Here is an 18,724-nt window from a genome sequence, read left to right on the forward strand (position 1 = left end):
GCAGACTAAGGATTCATAAAGCAATGACTAAACAGTTTGTGGATACTATATTTCCCACCCAGCTGGCCTCGATGATGTCAGCGAAAAGGAACATCGTTTTAGAGGCTAGTTATTACATCTTCTTTGGAATAATGTCACTGATTAATTATTTGATATAGAAATACAGAAAAAAACAGTAATAATGTGAAATATTATTAGAATTTAAAATAACGGGTTTCGGTTTGAATATATTTTAAAACGTAATTTATTACTGTGATAATAAAGCTGAATTTCTGCCGAGTAATATTTTTGTGGAAACCGTGAAACGCTACCATGCAAAAGTTCAGGCAAAGTAAAAAAGAAATTAATCATTTTATTCAGCAAGGATGCATTCAAATTGTTCTTAAGTGACAGTAACGAGTTTCATAAAAATGCTAAATAAAAGATTTCTATTTCAATAAATGCTGTTCTATCGAACTTTCTATTCATCAAAGAATCCTGAAAAAATAAAATGCATAACAGTTTCCACAAAAATATCAAGGAAACTGAAGATTGAAGGAGTAATGATGCTGAAAATTCAGTTTTGCGTCACAGGAATAAATTACATTTTAGAATATATTCACATGGAAAACAGCTATTTTAAATTGTATTAATATTTCACTATTTTTATTGTATTTTTGATCAAATAAAATATAAATGAGTATAAGAGAAAGTTTGGAATTTTGAGTGTAAACAGGATGGATTTTGATGTTATTTTAACTTCAAATGCAGTATAACATGTAGACATTGGCGCTTCATTACAATGAATAAAATAAATATATAAATACATCAACAGATTTGTGTCGATTCTTGTCACCGTTACTCAGGCCTGTTGCGTCTTCGTAATCCAGCCGTCAGATCTTCCGGAAGTTTCTGAGCGACTGTAACATCATCTCCACTGATGTCGGCCGAGTCCTCGAGGGACGGCATACTAGAGTCACTCTCACTTCCCTCCGTGCACTTCTTCTCCTCATCCTCGTCTTCCTCCAACTCCTCCTCTCCCTCAGACTCAGGCCTGGGCTCTGGCTGATCATGTGGCTGTATTTCAGCGTGTGTTTGTGATTCCTGACGAGTTTCCGGAAGCCTTTTGGATGCAGCCAAAGTCTCGATGAGTTTGTCTAGATTGCGCTCACATGTCGGCTCTAAAAGAAAACCAAGTGATTTGCATCACCCAATGCCACAATGCTACAACAGCGTATCCTGTCACTTAAAAATGTGTGAATGTCAGAGCATTACAAATGAAATAAAATATAAAAGCAAGCGTCACTTAGGGATCCAAATGTTTTCTGGCATCACTGAAAATCTCAAGTTTCCAACATACACATATTCACAAATTAAGCATTATTTATTAACGCAACTCGACTGACGTACAGTAAATGGCAGCGTGACCTGCCTGATGCTGGCCGATTCAGAGCTACTTTGTTCATCCCATTTATTTGCTTACGATATGTTATTTTCAAAGATCTGTGAGCTGCTTTACTGAACTTCCATTACTGCAGCATAACTAGTACTTACTCACTGATATGAAAGCAAACTCACATGTAAACAATATGCCTTAAATTAGGATTAACATTAATATATTAAAAAACTTCAATATAAATATACATAAATATGGATAAATAATACAATTAAAATAAAAATAGATAAATAATGAATCTATTATCTAAGGATTTGTTGTTCTTCTAAATTGCTTAATTTCTGAATATAAGTTAAAAAATGTATTAAATAAAATAAAAAAGAATAATATGGATAAATAATAATAAAAAAAAAATCAATTAATAATAAAAATGTATAAGTAATAAATAGATATATTATCTAAGGATTTTTTGTATTTCTAAATTGCCAGATTTTTTATTTTAATTTTTAAAAATTATTTAAATTAAAAACAGATAAATAGGGATAAATAATAATAAAAAACAACCAATAATAAAAATGGATAAATAATAGATAAATAAATTATTTAATGATTTATTGTACTTCTAAATTGCCTAATTGCTGATTTTAAATTAAAAAAAAGATTTAAATATAAAACTAATATATATATATATATATATATATATATATAGATATATATATATATATATATATATATATATATATATATATATATATAAAATATATATATACACACACACACACATACATATAAGGATAAATAAAAATCAATAAATAATAGATGTTGAAAAATAATAGACAGATATATTATCTAAGGATTAGTTGTACTTTAAAAAACTCCTTAATTGCCTGATTTTAATTAAATAAATGATTTAAATAAAATAAAATAAAAAACAAATAATTGCATATAAATAATAATAAATATGGACAAATAATAAAAATGGGTAAATAACAGGTAATTTTATTATGTAAGCATTTTTTGCAATTCTAAATGTAAAAAAAATGACTTAAAACTAAAAAATTAAAACGGCAATAAAAATTTAAAGAAAAAGGGGCACAATGATTTAAAAAGCATTATACCACAGTAATTGTATACTGCAACAAAAAATATTATATAACTAATATATACATATTAGTTACAAGAAGCATCAAAACCAACAATAATAACAAAAAAACTCCAAATACATTTTGGTGCTGAGATTGTAAGGGAAACTGTATTTAATTTCCATAAAATAAGGTGAAAATGCAAGCAAACATTCATTCATTCAATTCATCTTAGCTCTTTTGGCTAAAATAGATGTTTTCATAAACCTGTGATTTATACATGTAACTGTGCGTGACACTAGTTTCCGTGACTCTGAGCAGTGGTGTCACTGTTATTACCCAGCGGCGAGAGTAAGGTGCCTGCGCAGTACTGTGTTAATTGTGTACGGGAGCAGATGTGTTCACCTTCTATCCTGATGTTTGGACACTCCATGCCTCTCTTCTTCATTAGCTGCCGAATGCACTGCAGCTGTGACATGATCTCGTTCTTCTGCTCCATGGCAACAGACTTCACACTGCAGAACAACACCCAGAATAAACAGCATGCAAAACAACAAACCCACGCTGAAAGCCAACGACGAGAGTGTATTTCAGTGCCGCAATCCCCATGTTTCTGCATAACCAATGTGCTTTAACCAAATGCATTGTTGCACGACTCAATAAACCACATTTATTTAAAACAACATGGTTTGCATGTGTTCAAGATTTCATTTTCATGTGCACGTCTGCTCTCACCAGTTGGTAAGCGGGTCCAGCTGGGTCAGGATGGAGTTGAGCATCTTCTCGGTTTGAGTGAGTCTCTGCTCCAGCTCATTCAGCTGATTCTCTGCGGAAAATGACAAATGCATCCGAGGAATCTCTTTCTGAATACATAAATAAATGGTGGCATTTCTAAAAAAAAAAAAGCATTTTTAAGCATCCTCATTCATGCACACACACCAGTCTCCTCTGATTTCTTCGCTCCTCGAGCTGTTTTGGCTTTCTGAGCTTCAGAATCGCTTGAAGATTTAATCTGCAAACACAAAAACGAAGATACAAGCGACTCAAACAGCAAACCAGAAAAGTAGAATTTGTTTTGGTTCCTATGAAAAATTGGCTTTGAAACCGTTTTCATAGCAAATTTCACAAATTATTACAAAGAAACTGCAAATAATGCATTGAATTAAAAATAAAATACACTCTAATAATCTATTTACAATTTTGAAAAAAAAATAATAATTTTAGTACACTGTATAATGAAGTGTATTTTTAGACCCATTCATTTTTTTCATGAATTGTGCCTTTATTTTTATCACAAACAAGTACATTTGCTATCCAAATCATTACTATTAAGGGGGAAAAAATCATTACTGTACACTGTAAAATATATGTATTTTTTATTACGAAGAGTATTACATATTTCAGTCTTTCTTCAAAATTTCTTGTTTTTTAGCTATTTTTATTTTTTATAATGTTTCAAACATTTTTTTTTGATTGTAAATTTCTTTTTAACTTGATTTTTTTTTTATAAAAATAGTTTGTATGTTGATTGAAAAATATTTTTTTTTTTTAGTAATAAAGATGTTTTTATTATATTTTACAAGAAAATACTATTTCAGTCTCTCTCATTTTTTTTTATTTAATATTTAATTCAATATGTTAACATCTGCTGTTTCTTCGTAATTATTGGTTAAATTATTTGTAAATTTATCATTGCATACAATTTCAATATGCCTTTTCTAAAAAAAATAATAATAATGGTATGTAAACAGTAAAAATACATTAATTTGCAAATTTGCAAAACAAAATTATTTAGAATTTAGGAGTTGTTCAGTTAATTAGATGTGTTGCTTGTCTTTTCTTTGTAATTATTTGTGAAGTTTACTAACAATTTCTGAGTGAAAACTGTTTCCACACCAAACATTTCATAATGCATAACAACCAAAGTCAGCACCTTTAGAAACTTATACGCGGCGAAGAGCCCGACACCGATGGCGTAGATGGGCATGAGGGTGAAGACGAAGCCCTTATTGTTGTTGGATTTGTATTTGTCACTCTTCAGCTCCTGCTCCATGAGTTTCTTCATCTGCTGCATGTTCTCCACGCTCTGAGACATCTGAGGCGCCGCGTTCCTGTGGATCTGCTGCTGACTTTTCACACTACCAGCACCGACCCCGGGGCCAGGACCTGCACAAACACACTCAGCATCCTTTAAACACACATCTAGGGTTTATGAAGATGCATTTTAGTAAATTTAAGGAATAAACCGAAGGGAACGCAATATGTCTATAGGTTCTCTACAGCTTCCAAACGATTTTTCAGGTTCTCATAAAACAAGACTTCAAATCTTCATTTTGCATCTCAAGTAAATGTTTCTTGATTTAACTATATTTAGTATATTTAGATATATTTAGTATATTTAGATATCTGAACTGCAAAAATACAGAGTTAATATATTAATTTTTCACATCATTTAATGCCATGAATATGATTTTTAAAATTTTTGCACCTGTTTAAGACCTACAGAAACATTTCACTCCAGTACTAATGTTTATAATGCTCATCACTATGGATAAAAAACAATGGTAGCTTGATCTGCACTTTTACTAAATAGTTTTGAACATGAAAATTATGTATATAACTGCTATACGAAATGACAAACAAACACAATGTCAAAAACATATCAAACAACCACAATAAAAACGTGATACTACGCTGTGACATATACTGGTAAACGCAGAGCCAGAGAGTAAACAAACACAGCCGAGGTTGGTTCGCTCGGGTCCGCACCTCTCCTGCTGACCCGCGGCTCGAACGACTGACCGTCTCTGCCGCCGAACATGCGCGGGAACAGCACGAACACCAGCAGCACCGCGGTGAACGCCATGACGAGCTGCTGCGAGGACGACAGCACCATGTCTGATCGAGAATTAATTCGGTTCAATCTCATACACGAGGACGATTCCCCCTTCGCTGCTGATCCAACGTCTTCTTCGGTTTGTGCGTGAGAGACAGGAGAAATCTCGCGAGAGCGCCGTTACTGACCTCTACAGGCCTGGCGTGGAATTACAGCTGATTCGCTTTCAGCTATTTTACCGTCTGCTCTAGTGATGTGTTGTCTCTATGAGCTGGCTCCTTTAAGTGAACAGTGAGCAGTTTTCTAAGAGACTTTCTGACAGTTTTTTTTCTAATTGCTAAAACACATTTCATGAAACCATCACTTATTTTCTCAAATCCTTAAACACAAACAACTAAATTCACAGCACCCCTGACTCTTCTGGGAAAATCAAACAACTGCTACAAAACCATTTTGCCTGTAGCCTACTCAAAATCAAACAAAGGTTTCAAATCATACACACATTAGTCAATAATATACACACTACAGATCATTCATTAGACACTACATCAAAAAAATGGAGAACACGGTGTCCTATGCATGTAGTTACAAAAAAAAACCCTTTATTGTATATAGTAAATATTTTGCAATACTGTAAAAACACACACACACACACACACACACACAATCAATCCTAAAAATCACACCTAAGTTTGGTGTGTGTATATATATATATATATATCTATATATATACAGGTGCATCTCAATAAATTAGAATGTCCTGGAAAAGTTAATTTAATTCAGTAATTCAACTCAAATTGTGAAACTTGTGAGTAGTTATTATAATACAGCAAACATCACTTTTTGATCTATGGCTTTGACCTTTTGACCCCGCCCCTCCCCCACATGACCTTGACCTTTTGACCTTGACCCCTCCCCCATTCGACCTTGACCTTTTGACCTTGACCCCCCACCCCACCTGACCTTGACCTTTTGACCTTTTAATGGTCACAGGTGTTGCTATGACATCTGTTTGAAAAAAAATCATGTTTATACGTCATCAGTGTGAAATGACGCCATCCGTGAATAATCGGCAGCTGTGATACGACATCTGTTTTGTAATATATCATGTCGTTAGGGATTATCCTAATGACAAGCGTTACGATCACCTGTTTGTAAAACAGACACCGGACCTCCGGTATGTCGTCTGTTACGGAAGACAAATGATGTCTCTGCGAGACCATCCGGCGACAGGTGAACTTAGGGTGAAAGATTTTACGCCCCGTCACTCGGGGCGGAGTTTCCCCAGCAGCGGCGGCGTCGGATTGCATTCGCATAGATAAATATGGCTGACGGCTCCCTTGAATTTCTGAGGAAATCAGAAAAAGAGCTGTGAAAATACATAGACATGGACTTCTTATACTCACCTAAAACCCCTGAGAAGGAATTGAATGAAGAAATGATGGAAAGGCTGACTTTGGCGCAGAGAAAGCCGTAAAAGAGTAATTTGTGCTTGGCAAGGTTTCTCAGTGAAAATACGGACAGTGTGCGAGAAAAATTAATCAAGAACAAAGATAATGTGAGCTCATATCATAATACGAGTGTACTCACTCTCAAATATAATCTGATGACTGTATAAATCGTTTCACGGCGATATAATAAAGGTTTTAAAATAAAATCCTAATAATTAAATGAAAATAAAACAATCAATAAAGAAATAAAGGTTCTTTAAAAAATTAAATCTACCCGTGAAATAGTAATTATTTGACTTTGCTATGGTCGTAAACCTTACACATGTCTATATGCTATTTTCAGACACAGAGCAGAAAAGACATTTTTGCAGGGCCTCTGTTTAGCTGTTCCAAAATACCTCTATTTAAAGGCAAAAAAAAAAGATCACCAATGACCACCTGTATATCTAACGGCTGTAATTCTATTTTATATATTTTATGTTAAAAGTATATTTACTATCCATTTCATCTATCGTTTAAATATTGAAAACCCATATTACATTCTTTATTTAAAACAATATATTTATATTATTGCTGTATTTTACTGTATCTGCATCCTTCTATTTATGTCGTATACTGTAAGAATCATTGACTAGCAAAAAGATTCCTATTTCCCGAAAGGAGGATTTTGTAACACTGTTTTGAAACCTTGAACTTCAGGTTTGTGTATCATCTGCGGCCAAAGTCTGACAAAAGAGAACATGTTTTTGACTAAACTGTTTGATTTCGACCTGGAAGTTTGAAGTTTGTACAAGTTGGTGTGTAGTTTTGAGGTTGTGTTTATAGATGTGAGAAAACGGTGAATTGTTTAATGAATTGATGGTTAGCAATCGATACAAACTGTAATGCATTTTAATGCCACAGAACATTGTAAAACTCACACATGCAAGTCAAAAAGCATACAACACCACACATTACATACTAAGCACTTCACTGCACTCAAAAACACATGCAAACAAGATTGCACACAGACTGAAGTAGTTTAAGTCTCTGGTTCTTTTAATTGTGATGATTTTGGCTCACATTTAACAAAAACCCACCAATCTCAATCTCAAACCCACCGATCTCTACAATTTAGAATACTTCATAAGACCAATAAAATAAAACATTTTTAGTGAATTGTTGGCCTTCTGGAAAGTATGTTCATTTACTCTACATGTACTCAATACTTGGTTGGGGCTCCTTTTGCTTTAATTACTGCCTCAGTTCGGCGTGGCATGGAGGAGATCAGTTTGTGGCACTGCTGAGGTGGTCTGGAAGCCCAGGTTTCTTTGACAGTGGCCTTCAGCTCATCTGCATTTTTTGGTCTCTTGTTTCTCATTTTCCTCTTGACAGTACCTCATAGATTCTCTCTGGGGTTCAGGTCTGGTGAGTTTGCTGGCCAGTCAAGCACACCAACACCATGGTCATTAAACCAACTTTTGGTGCTTTTGGCAGTGTGGGCAGGTGCCAAATCCTGCTGGAAAATGAAATCAGCATCTTCAAAAAGCTGGTCAGCAGAAGGAAGCATGAAGTGCTCCAAAATTTCTTGGTAAACGGGTGCAGTGACTTTGGTTTTCAAAAAACACAATGGACCAACACCAGCAGATGACATTGCACCCTAAATCATCACAGACTATGGAAACTTAACACTGGACTTCAAGCAACTTGGGCTATGATTAATCATCACAATTAAAAGAACCAAAGACTTAAACTACTTCAGTCTGTGTACATTGATTTTTTTTTTTTAAATATTTCGTTTCACAATTTGAGTTGAATTACTGAAATAAATGAACTTTTTTACAAGTACATCTGTACATTGTGCTGCAAACAAAAAAACAAGAGGTAAATCCGGCCCTGTGCTGGTTGGAGCGGTTCTCATTCTCGAGTCAAGAACCGGTTGCATCAGTTTTCGGATCATCAGGCCTCAGCACGCGGGTGGAGGCCCACAAGGCCCGCTACGCGCACACCTAAGCCACAAAGTCTCTGTTCACCTCCACCATCAAGACAGCCATTACAATCCCCAACATCATCTTATGCCTTGGCTTCACCATCCATCCCTCCCATCGGAAAATGGACCGTCGAGGGATTGAGACAACCGCTGTCAAATTCTGAAGTTAAGTTTTCTTGAAAAATGAGCAAAACTCAACTTTATGATCTTTACATCACTCTGGAAAATACTAATTCACCTACCTCCAAAAAGGTAACTAAAGCGTGCAAGACTAAACATCATAATGTCTCCCTAACGTCATCTTCTTCCAGATCAAGTGCCAGCTCCCCTTGAGCATCAGGATGCAGAAGACCATCAGCAAGCCCCAGATTCGGCTGCTCCTCACACTGTACTGCCTCCCTCCTCCTCTCAACCAATCACTGCATCGCCTTCTGCTGCCACGCCGCATGCAACATCGCCCACTGGCGTGGCTTTCCAACCTCCTATCCTTTCCACTCTACCTCTGGCTGTAGATGCTAGCGTGAGGCTGCCTATGCTAGCCACTCAAGCTCAGCCACCTTACTTTTACCCTTCCGCTTTATCTTTTCCCCATCAATGGCCAGCAACCCCTGCTGCAGATGTCCAAGTAGGGCATCATCAGCCAGCAACGCAAGCATACTGGCCTCCTCCCTCATTTCCATCTTTCTCTTCATACAGGCTTCCCCAAGCACCAGGGGCTAACCCATGCATGAGGCTGCCTCCGCAAATGTTTATGGCCCCTCCTTATCTTCCTTCTAACCCTTCTATCCAAACTAAACCTCAGTATACTTTATTCACAGGGGCCCCTCTACCTATTCCTCCAAATGCTGCTGCTCTGGAACCACCTCCTATGCCTAATACCATCAAATCTCAGATTCTTGTAGGAATTCAGAGCGCTGGCTCTGGAGGCAGACCCATCACCAACCCTAGTACCTCACTATTCGCAACTCATATTCCCATAACTTATCCCTTAAAACCTCTCCTTGACTCGTCAATCGACTCTATCCTCCAAACAGTTTCACCCAAAACTATCCATTCATATCAGCTTGGAGATGTTTAAAAGATTTTCACTTCTCCTATAACCTGCCATTTCCTGATTTTTCTCTCCTCACAATTACTTAATTTATTTCCTACCTTAATTCTGTGAAGAACCTCCAAGCAGGGTTTATTAAAGGTTACTGAAGTGGCGTTCAATTTTTTCATAAACTAATCTATGGCTTCCCCTCCGCCGAAATAAATAATTCTCAAACTTCTCTTCTAATCAAAGGAATTCAGCACTCTCGACCATCAAACCCTGATTCCAGACAACCTATAACTCTGGACATCCTTACAAAATGCATCCAAAATCTCCGCACAGGGTACCATTTGATCTATACCTCTCTATACCTCTCGTACCTCGTACACCTCAGTACCTTGCCATGTTTTTATTGGTTTTCTGAGATGCTCAGAAATTGCAATAACCTCTAAATTTAACTCCACCCAACAATCTCTGATTTGTCCATACTTAATAGCGTTAATAATTAAACAAAGTAAGATGGACCAAGAAAGAAAAGGCCACTACATATACATTTTTAATCTCCCATCTCCTATTCAACCTTTTCAGGCTCTCTTTTCTTATGTCCAGGAATGCTTAATCTAAAAACACTTAAAACTGATCCTTGCTCAATCAGGCTAACCCGCAGAAAATTTTTCCACCCACTCATTTCACATCGGGGCAGCAACTACAGCAGCTCGAAAGGGTCTCTCACAGAATCAGATACAGGCCCTCGGTCGATGCTCTTCAGACGCTTTTAAAAGTTACATCAGGTATAATCAACACCACATAAAGGCAGCCCATGTAGCCCTGATCAGTAAAAAAAAAAAAAAAAAATTACAGAGCTTTTAAATCACGTTGTTTACTCGATAATCAGAGGCTCTCCTTCCCAATGCAGTAAGTCACAGCTCCTTTGGTCACAGTAAGCGCCTTCCAGCCGTTGTTTCACATCTCCTTGGGGGGAGAGGCAAAGGGGACTCTCCCTTCTGGTTCAGCAGAGCCGCAGCTCCTTTCGGACGCAGCTAGAGTCCCACCATCGGTCGCGTCTCCTTGCTTATTCAGCATCGGAAGGGCCTCCCCTTCCCGTGCAGCAGAGTTGTTGGCTCCCTTCGGTCGCAGGTTTAATCCTCAGTCTGTCGTCTGCGTAACGCTGCATACTCAGTCTGTCATCTGCGTAACGCTGCATAGTCTCCCACTCGGTGCAGTAGAGCTGCTGGCTCCCTTCAGTTGCAGTAGGAGCCCTCCATCCAACGCGTCAAACCGTGCCTCGAATCTCCTTGCCTATTTAACATCTGACGGGGCTCTCCCTTCCGGTATAGCAGATCCTCAGCTCCCTCCGGTTGGAGTGTGAGTCCTCCGTCTGTCATCTAAGTTACGCTACGTACTTGGCGGCGGACGGGGCTTTCCCTCCCAGTGCAGTAGAGCTGCTGGCTCCCTTCAGTTGCAGTAGGAGCCCTCCATCCAACGCGTCAAACCGTGCCTCGAATCTCCTTGCCTATTTAACATCTGACGGGGCTCTCCCTTCTGGTATAGTAGATCCTCAGCTCCCTCCGGTTGGAGTGTGAGTCCTCCGTCTGTCATCTAAGTTACGCTACGTACTTGGCGGCGGACGGGGCTTTCCCTCCCAGTGCAGCAGAGCTGCAGGCTCCCTTCAGTCGCAGTGAGAGCTCTCCATCAGATGCGTCAAACTGCACCTCATATTCAGCCGCAAGAGGGACTCTCCCTTCCGGTGCAGTGAGAGTCCCTCATTTGATATCTGCCATCATGCTCCTCTTCTAGCGGCATGCAGGGCTCGTCAGTCCGATGCTGTGAGCCGCAGCTCCCATCGAGCACTGCACAGGCTCTCCCGGTTGCCCTGCACCTTTTCTCTTCACAGCACGCACATTTTGGGGTGCAACTAAAATTTTTCTCTCTGGCTGCTGTCCCATGACTTTAAGTTTCTTTTGGGGAGTTATTTGGGTTCGGGCCATATTCTGAGCTCAGAGCCCTCCCCAGGACAGCACACCAAAATATGTTCAAAATATGATAGCAAAATATATTTGCTATCAGATTAGATGTAAGGGTGAACTCATTAAGCACATCACTGCCTGTTACTGTAGAATTTGGGTGCTTGGTCGCAAAATTAATTGTAAACTTTTCAGATCATGATTATGATGTTTTAACTGACTGAAGTTATGATTAGTGACTTTATATATTTGAATGTGTGTTTTCATCCCGGCCCCAGACGAATGACTTTATTATTATTATTACTATTTTTATTATGCTTTAAATGACAGATACAGAACAATTCAACAGACATTATAAAGCAAGGGGAACAAAGGATAAAAGAAAAGAAAAGTAATGAAAAGAAAAGAAAAAATTACAATCATAGACATGCATGACCTTTACATTACTCAGATTTTGAAGATAGAACACAAATGGACAGTTTTGATTGCATTTCTATTAGTACAATGTTGAACAGTACAAAAGTCATTTTCCAACTCTTTATTAAACACTGTAAAACAGGGTCTTTTGTTAGCAAATTTACACTTATGAATGTGAAACTTGACCAACAAAATAAATAGATTAATAACAAAAACTTTGTTATTCACATTATCATAATTAAAATATCAAAAAATAAATTTTCAAAATGCTAATTGAAATGAAAGAGTACCCTTTCTTTGATAAACATAACTACAGAGCCAGAAGATGTGGGGTACAGTTTCCAAGTGCAAAGAGCAAAAAGAGCAATTAACATCAATATCCTTCTTAAACTTACTGAGAAAATGTTTAACAGGATAGAATTTATGAATTATTTTGAAAGAGATTTATTTTACCTTGTTTGTAATAAACACTTTCCCACTTAGGATTTCTAACAAATTTAGTACAATAATCAATAGAGCAAGGCTTGGTAGCAACCTCCTTTAAAAATAGAGAACGAATAGATTTGTTATTTTTAGTCTGTGAAAAACAAATTTGACCACATATTGTGTCAGTTAGATTGACTATGGGCATATCAACCATTATCACATCTCTAAATAAGGAAAAAATAACAGAATTAATTTTAGAGAAAACAAGAGAAAATTCCTAGAGAGTCACAGGAGAAAATTAAAGTGTGCAAGAAACTTATCACATGTCATAAGATACCCTTGAGCTTAAACAAATGACACACTAAAACAATACCCTTATCAAAAAAAAATACTTTTGTGTTTATACAAAATACAACTATTGTTCCAAATAAAATAATGCTGAGGAGAAAAAATGTGCTTATCAGTTTCAGTTCTTAATCAGTTTCCAAGCCAACAAAGCTTGAGCATGAAAGGAAGATAGTTTCACTGGCAAAAAATGTGCTTATAAATCAGTTTCCAAAGCAACAAATCTTGAGCATGAAAGGAAGATAGTTTCACTGGCAATTTCTCATTCGTATAATCACACATTAGTAAAAAAGAAAGACCCCAGAGTTGGTCAAATATAAATTTAGGAATAAAATTCCACAAAGGTTTACTCAAACAAAATTTTAACTGATTAATTTTGAGAGTATTATTTAAAGTAGAGAAATCCAGAAAGTCAAGTCCAACGTTTTAAAGGGAATTTATGACAATAGATTTACGAATGTAGTGAACACTGTTCTTCCATAAAAAATGTAATAAAATCTGATCAATAGATTTAACAGTTTTATATGGTCGAAGCAACATAGGTTAGTCTAGAAATTCCTTCTGCTTTTGACAGAAGAACTCTACCTTCTTCTGGGGGGACGATAGACGACTTTACATCATTACGTCATCGCGAATGACATCATTACATCATGACCTCGGTTTTTCGAACCGGTTCATTGAAACGAACTGTCCAAAAGAACCGGTTTGTGGAAAAGAACCGGACTTCCCATCACTACTCCCCATTGTGCAATAAAAATATGTGCAATACCACTTTTATTTAACATACCACCCTGTACCTTATTCCATCCTTAAATCTTATTCTATTCACTAGACTATAGCACACATGTACATACAATTTTTGTTTATTTATATATATATATATGTGTGTGTGTGTGTGTGTGTGTGTGTGTGTGTGTGTGTGTGTGTGTTTTGTTCATTTCAAGTTCAAGTTCAAGTTGTGAACTGTGGACATACAGTGGAATGAAACGTCATGTCTCACAGGACCATGGTGCTACATAAACAATATAACCATACAACATGTAAGAACAACTTTTAGACCTACATAGCTAACTATCTGAAGCGGTAATCTAACTATACATATACTATAAATAATTTATTATACATACACATAACCTAAGACATAACCTATACAAGTACTTTACATAATGACTGTGCATGATATTGTGCAAAAGAGGTATTTAAAGTTAAGAAGCAAGTAGTGCTATATGATTTGTGGTGCGTTCACAAGTAAAACGTTTCTTTTAAAGATCTTTTTAAGTCCTTGTAACATGAAGTGTTTATAAGAAAGTGTCTGGTGCGTAAAGAGAGGAAAGAGTGTGTTTTTCTACAGGTGGTTTGTCCAGCCCACTCACCTGTGTGTAGCACACTCAGAATTGCACAATGTTCTTAAGGTTTTCAACAGTTTTCATGTGGTGCATGTGGTGTGGTGGGATGTGGGGGAAAGGGTCCTGGTTTCAGGAGCTAGGGTTGTGAATGAGGTTTCAGAGGGGGGTGGGGTGATTGGAATTGAGGGCTCTCACAGTCTGGGGGAAAAAGCTGTTGAGCAGTCTTGCAAAGTGGAGTCTGATGCTCCAGTACCATCTTCCTGATGGCAAGAGCTGGAAGAGGCTGTAGGAGCGATGGGTGGGGTCCTTCACGTTACTGGTAGCTTTACTGGAGCATCATGCAAGGAAAATGTCCAGAATGGAGGGGAGAGGGGCACTGATGTTCTTTGCAGCTGTGTTCACTGTCTGCTGGAGGGTCTTGCGGTCTGCTGCAGTACAGTTCCCGTACCAGATAGTGATGCAGCTGGTCAGCACGCTCTCAATGGTTCCCATGTAGAATGTGGTGAGGATGGGTGGAGGGAGACTTGCTCTTTTAAGTTGCCACAGGAAGTGGAGCTGCTGTTGCGCATCCTTGGAGAGTGATGTAGTGTTGGTGGTCCAGGTGAGGTCTTCTGTTATGTGCACCCCCAGGAATTTAGTGCTGCTTACTCTCTCAACAGTCGAGCTGTCGATGCTAAGTGGGGGGTGGTCAACAGAGTTTCTTCTGTCCATCACAACATCTTTTGTCTTACTCACTTTGAGGGACAGGTTGTTTGCACTACACCATTCAACCAGTTGTGCCACTTCCTTTCTTTAGGGTGTTTCATCATTGTTCCTGATGAGACCTACCACAGTTGTCTCATCAGTAAACTTGATGATGTGGTTGAAGCTGAACTTGGCAGTGCAGTCGTGAGTCAGCAGCGTGAAGAGCAACGGGCTGAGGACACAGCCTTGTGGGGCACCTGTGCTCAGTGTGGTAGTGCTGGAGGTGTTGTGGCCAACACAGACTGACTGAGGTTTTCCGGTTAGAATCCAATTACAGAGGGAGGTATTTAGGCCCAGCAGGTTTAGTTTGTTGATGAGATGTTGTGGGATTATTGTGTTGAATGCTGAGCTGAAGTCAATGAACATTCTAACATAGGAGTCTTTGTTTTCTAAGTGGGTAAGAACCAGGTGGAGGGTGGAGGGAATGGCATCGTCTGTGGGGCGGATTGGACAGTATGCAAACTGGAGCGATAAATCAAACATATGCAAACATACTTGGCAAGAAACTCTTTCTGACTTCAAATTAAGAAAACATTAAATCAGTTTGACAACGCATGTGCTGCAAACGCTCACAACACGACCAAATTTTTTAGTTCTTTTATTAATGAAGCTATTTATAGTATTTGCAGTGCATTTCTGTAGTCTATTTTGAGGATTTGCAGAACATGTTGTTGATGAAGATGTTTACCTTATTTGCTGGTGCTTTTTCTATTTGCATGTGTTTTCTTCAGTTGCAGTTCTCTCGATCGTTAACACGCATGGTTTGTAGCACAAACATTTTTACCGTTTACTGTACGTGTACTTGTTCTTGTAATTTCCCTGTCAACATTTACGCCTAAGGCAGGCACTACATATAGACAAAGCAGGCAATTATCTAGGGAAGTGATTTTCAAACCGGTTCTGTGAGTTATTTATCACACCTGATTCAACTCATCAGCTCATTAGTAGAGACTGCAAGACCTAAAATGAGTGTGTCAGATATAGGGAGACATAGCAAATGTGAGGTGCTAGTGGTGCATTCAGGACTGGTTTGAAAACCACTGATCTAGGGCCTTGGGCTTTGAGGAGGGGCCTCCATAACATATTCCACCATTCAAGACAAAATACTATCTTCGTTGTTCATTGCATATAGTTGAATTGTCACTCACCTACAGTTAAACCAATTAATGTTGCTGTTTCATAGCGAATGCATCATTCAGCTTCCGCGAAGCAAAAGGCGAAATATGCAAAGAAGTGCAGCTCCTACTGCAGGCGTGAGAGTTCTTGTCATCTGTTTTGGAGTGATTGCAAATTTTGCAATGCATTCTATATACTTTCTGTCATTTCTGGACAGATCATTCACCTCTTTATTACGAGCGCCACTGACGCGCACAGACGCGCCACTTTGAATTTACGAGTACAATGAAGGACATCACGTTGGGAAATTACTTGCAAAATGAATTATGATATGATTATCTATTATACATTTTACAATAAGTTTAACTAAATGTGCCACAATAAATAAGCCTACAATAAAACGTGATCAATTTTTCTAATAAAGGTGGTCATGAGTAGGCAGTGTAATATAGTGGTGGTGCAAGATTATGTTTTCTCCTCTTTTCAGTTTATGTGCCTTTTTTAGATAATGTTCGACTGTCTCCACAGCATTTTAATAAAGTGGTATTTTCTCAATAGAATTCAAATAGATTGCACGTTTACTATCATTTATTAATGTTTTAAAAAAAGACCTCAGATGTGAATATCTTCTAGATTACATTAGTGCTCTAACATAACACTTTAAACACTAACAATTTCAGTTTCAACTATAGAAATTATCCTCTTTTCTGCTTAGTGGTCACTTCTTTCACTTCCATTTGATATGTGCATATTTAAGGTAACAATCCAATACATAATATTAAATCTGTAGTCTAATATTAAATCTGTATTATTCCTTCTTAAATCTGTAGTCAATAAATGGGAGGGTGGAAATAACAAAAGCAATGATGTTCATTAAGGCTACTGAAGAGGTATTGCAAATTACTGCATAATAATAATAATAATAATAATAATAATAATAATAATAATAATAATAATAATAATAATGGCTGCTATCCATTAAAGTCTGATAAATATGTACATACAGTACCGGTCAAAAGTTTGGACACATTGCTATTTTTAATGTTTTTGCTCATCTAGCCTGCATTATTTGATCAAAAACAATCAGCCAAAGTTTTGCTGTATGAACACAGTAAAAGCATTTTCAAAAACTGTGTACAATGAGGTGTGTGACGGGACGAGCCAACGACAGACACAGTGGGCGTGGCGTCAGGCCTCGGAGAGGTTTTTATTTAACAGAAAACCCAAAACCAGGGGGAATAAAGTGTCCAAAAGGGGAAGAGTGTCCAAAACAACAGGGAATCTGGTGTCCTCGTCGTGCTGCGGGGTTCGTGGGGGTCTGGCAGTGTTCACGGAGGGAAGGGTCCAGGTAAGGGGCGGAGTCCGGCGGCCGCACGTGCTCCCCTCTTGGGTCCGGGACGCGAGGGGCGGCGGCTCCTTCTAGCGGCCGGATCCTTAGGGGTGGCCGCGGGCACCTTCAGGGGATGGACGGCCTGGCATTCTGGCCTGATGGCCGTGTAAACGGGTGCGGTGCTCATCCGGACAGCGGGTCTGGCAGCTCACGTCTCCGGTGGTGCTGGAGTCCCTCAACGCACCCTTCCTGGACCCACGAGGACACCAGTGTGCAAGCACGGGGAAGAGACCGGTCTCCCGAGGAGAGGCATGTTGGGCTTTTAAACAGCGGCGGTGATGAGGCTCCATTTCCTTCAGGTATGCCCCATCACACGCCGCCAGCCCTGACTCGTCCAGCGCCCCTCCTCTCTCCCACACCCACTCCTATCGGGAGCCTGGTGAAGGGCGGCGATTTAGGACGGGGTGCCGGTGATTATCAGGGAGGAGGCAGCTGACTCGTCACAGGTGATATTGTTGTGATAACCTTTAAGGTAGGAGTTTTAGGGCGTGGTGAAGTTGCTTTTAAAATACTATGAATAAAGCTTGATTCTATCTGCAGCAATATTATGCAGGGGGTGGAGATGAGATCCAGGGGGTGGAGATGGGTAGGTTCAGGGGTGGAGATGGGATCCAGGGGGTGGAGATGGGTAGGTTCAGGGGGGGTGGAGATGGGATCCAGGGTGTGGAGATGGGATCCAGGGGGTGGATATGGGTAGGTTTAGGGCTGGAGAATGGATCCAGGGGGTGGAGATGGGTAGGTTTAGGGGTGGAGATGAGATCCAGGGGGTGGAGATGGGTAGGTTCAGGGGTGGAGATGGGATCCAGGGGGTGGAGATGGGTAGGTTCAGGGGTGGAGATGGGATCCAGGGGGTGGAGATGGGTAGGTTCAGGGGTGGAGATGGGATCCAGGGTGTGGAGATGGGATCCAGGGGGTGGATATGGGTAGGTTTAGGGCTGGGAGAATGGATCCAGGGGGTGGAGATGGGTAGGTTTAGGGGTGGAGATGAGATCCAGGGGTTGGAGATGGGTAGGTTCAGGGGTGGAGATGGGATCCAAGGGGTGGAGATGGGTAGGTTCAGGGGTGGAGATGAGATCCAGGGGGTGGAGATGGGTAGGTTCAGGGGTGGAGATGGGATCCAGGGGGTGGAGATGGGTAGGTTCAGGGGTGGAGATGGGATCCAGGGGGTGGATATGGGTAGGTTTAGGGCTGGAGAATGGATCCAGGGGGTGGAGATGGGTAGGTTTAGGG

General features: G+C 39.2%; 1 protein-coding gene and 1 pseudogene across 1 annotated transcript; one reads left to right on the top strand and one right to left on the bottom strand.

The window, feature by feature from the left end:
- Nucleotides 1-553: 553 nt before the first annotated feature.
- LOC109109158 lies at nt 554-5,462 on the bottom strand. The gene is made up of 6 exons (XM_019122326.2): nt 5,227-5,462; nt 4,391-4,623; nt 3,397-3,469; nt 3,193-3,283; nt 2,863-2,972; nt 554-1,160 (listed from the first exon to the last, which is right to left on the bottom strand). Exons 1-6 carry the CDS (start codon nt 5,384-5,386, stop codon nt 838-840), a joined length of 990 nt encoding a protein of 329 aa, XP_018977871.1. The 5' UTR covers nt 5,387-5,462; the 3' UTR covers nt 554-837.
- A 3,182-nt stretch (nt 5,463-8,644) lies between these two features.
- LOC122139220 lies at nt 8,645-11,185 on the top strand (annotated as a pseudogene).
- Nucleotides 11,186-18,724: the final 7,539 nt, after the last annotated feature.

This window comes from Cyprinus carpio, chromosome A4 (genome assembly GCF_018340385.1).
Source record: "Cyprinus carpio isolate SPL01 chromosome A4, ASM1834038v1, whole genome shotgun sequence".
In the NCBI taxonomy this organism is placed as follows: domain Eukaryota; kingdom Metazoa; phylum Chordata; class Actinopteri; order Cypriniformes; family Cyprinidae; genus Cyprinus; species Cyprinus carpio.

What these genes read in the sequence shown, in the direction of transcription:
- LOC109109158 (XM_019122326.2), bottom strand. Translation starts at nt 5,386, where the DNA reads ATGAGATTGAACCGAATTAATTCTCGATCAGACATGGTGCTGTCGTCC. An exon ending in CCGCGTATAAGTTTCTAAAG is followed by an intron (nt 3,470 to 4,390) that starts GTGCTGACTTTG and finishes TTGTGTTTGCAG; the next exon opens with ATTAAATCTTCAAGCGATTC. An exon ending in GAAGAAATCAGAGGAGACTG is followed by an intron (nt 3,284 to 3,396) that starts GTGTGTGTGCAT and finishes CATTTTCCGCAG; the next exon opens with AGAATCAGCTGAATGAGCTG.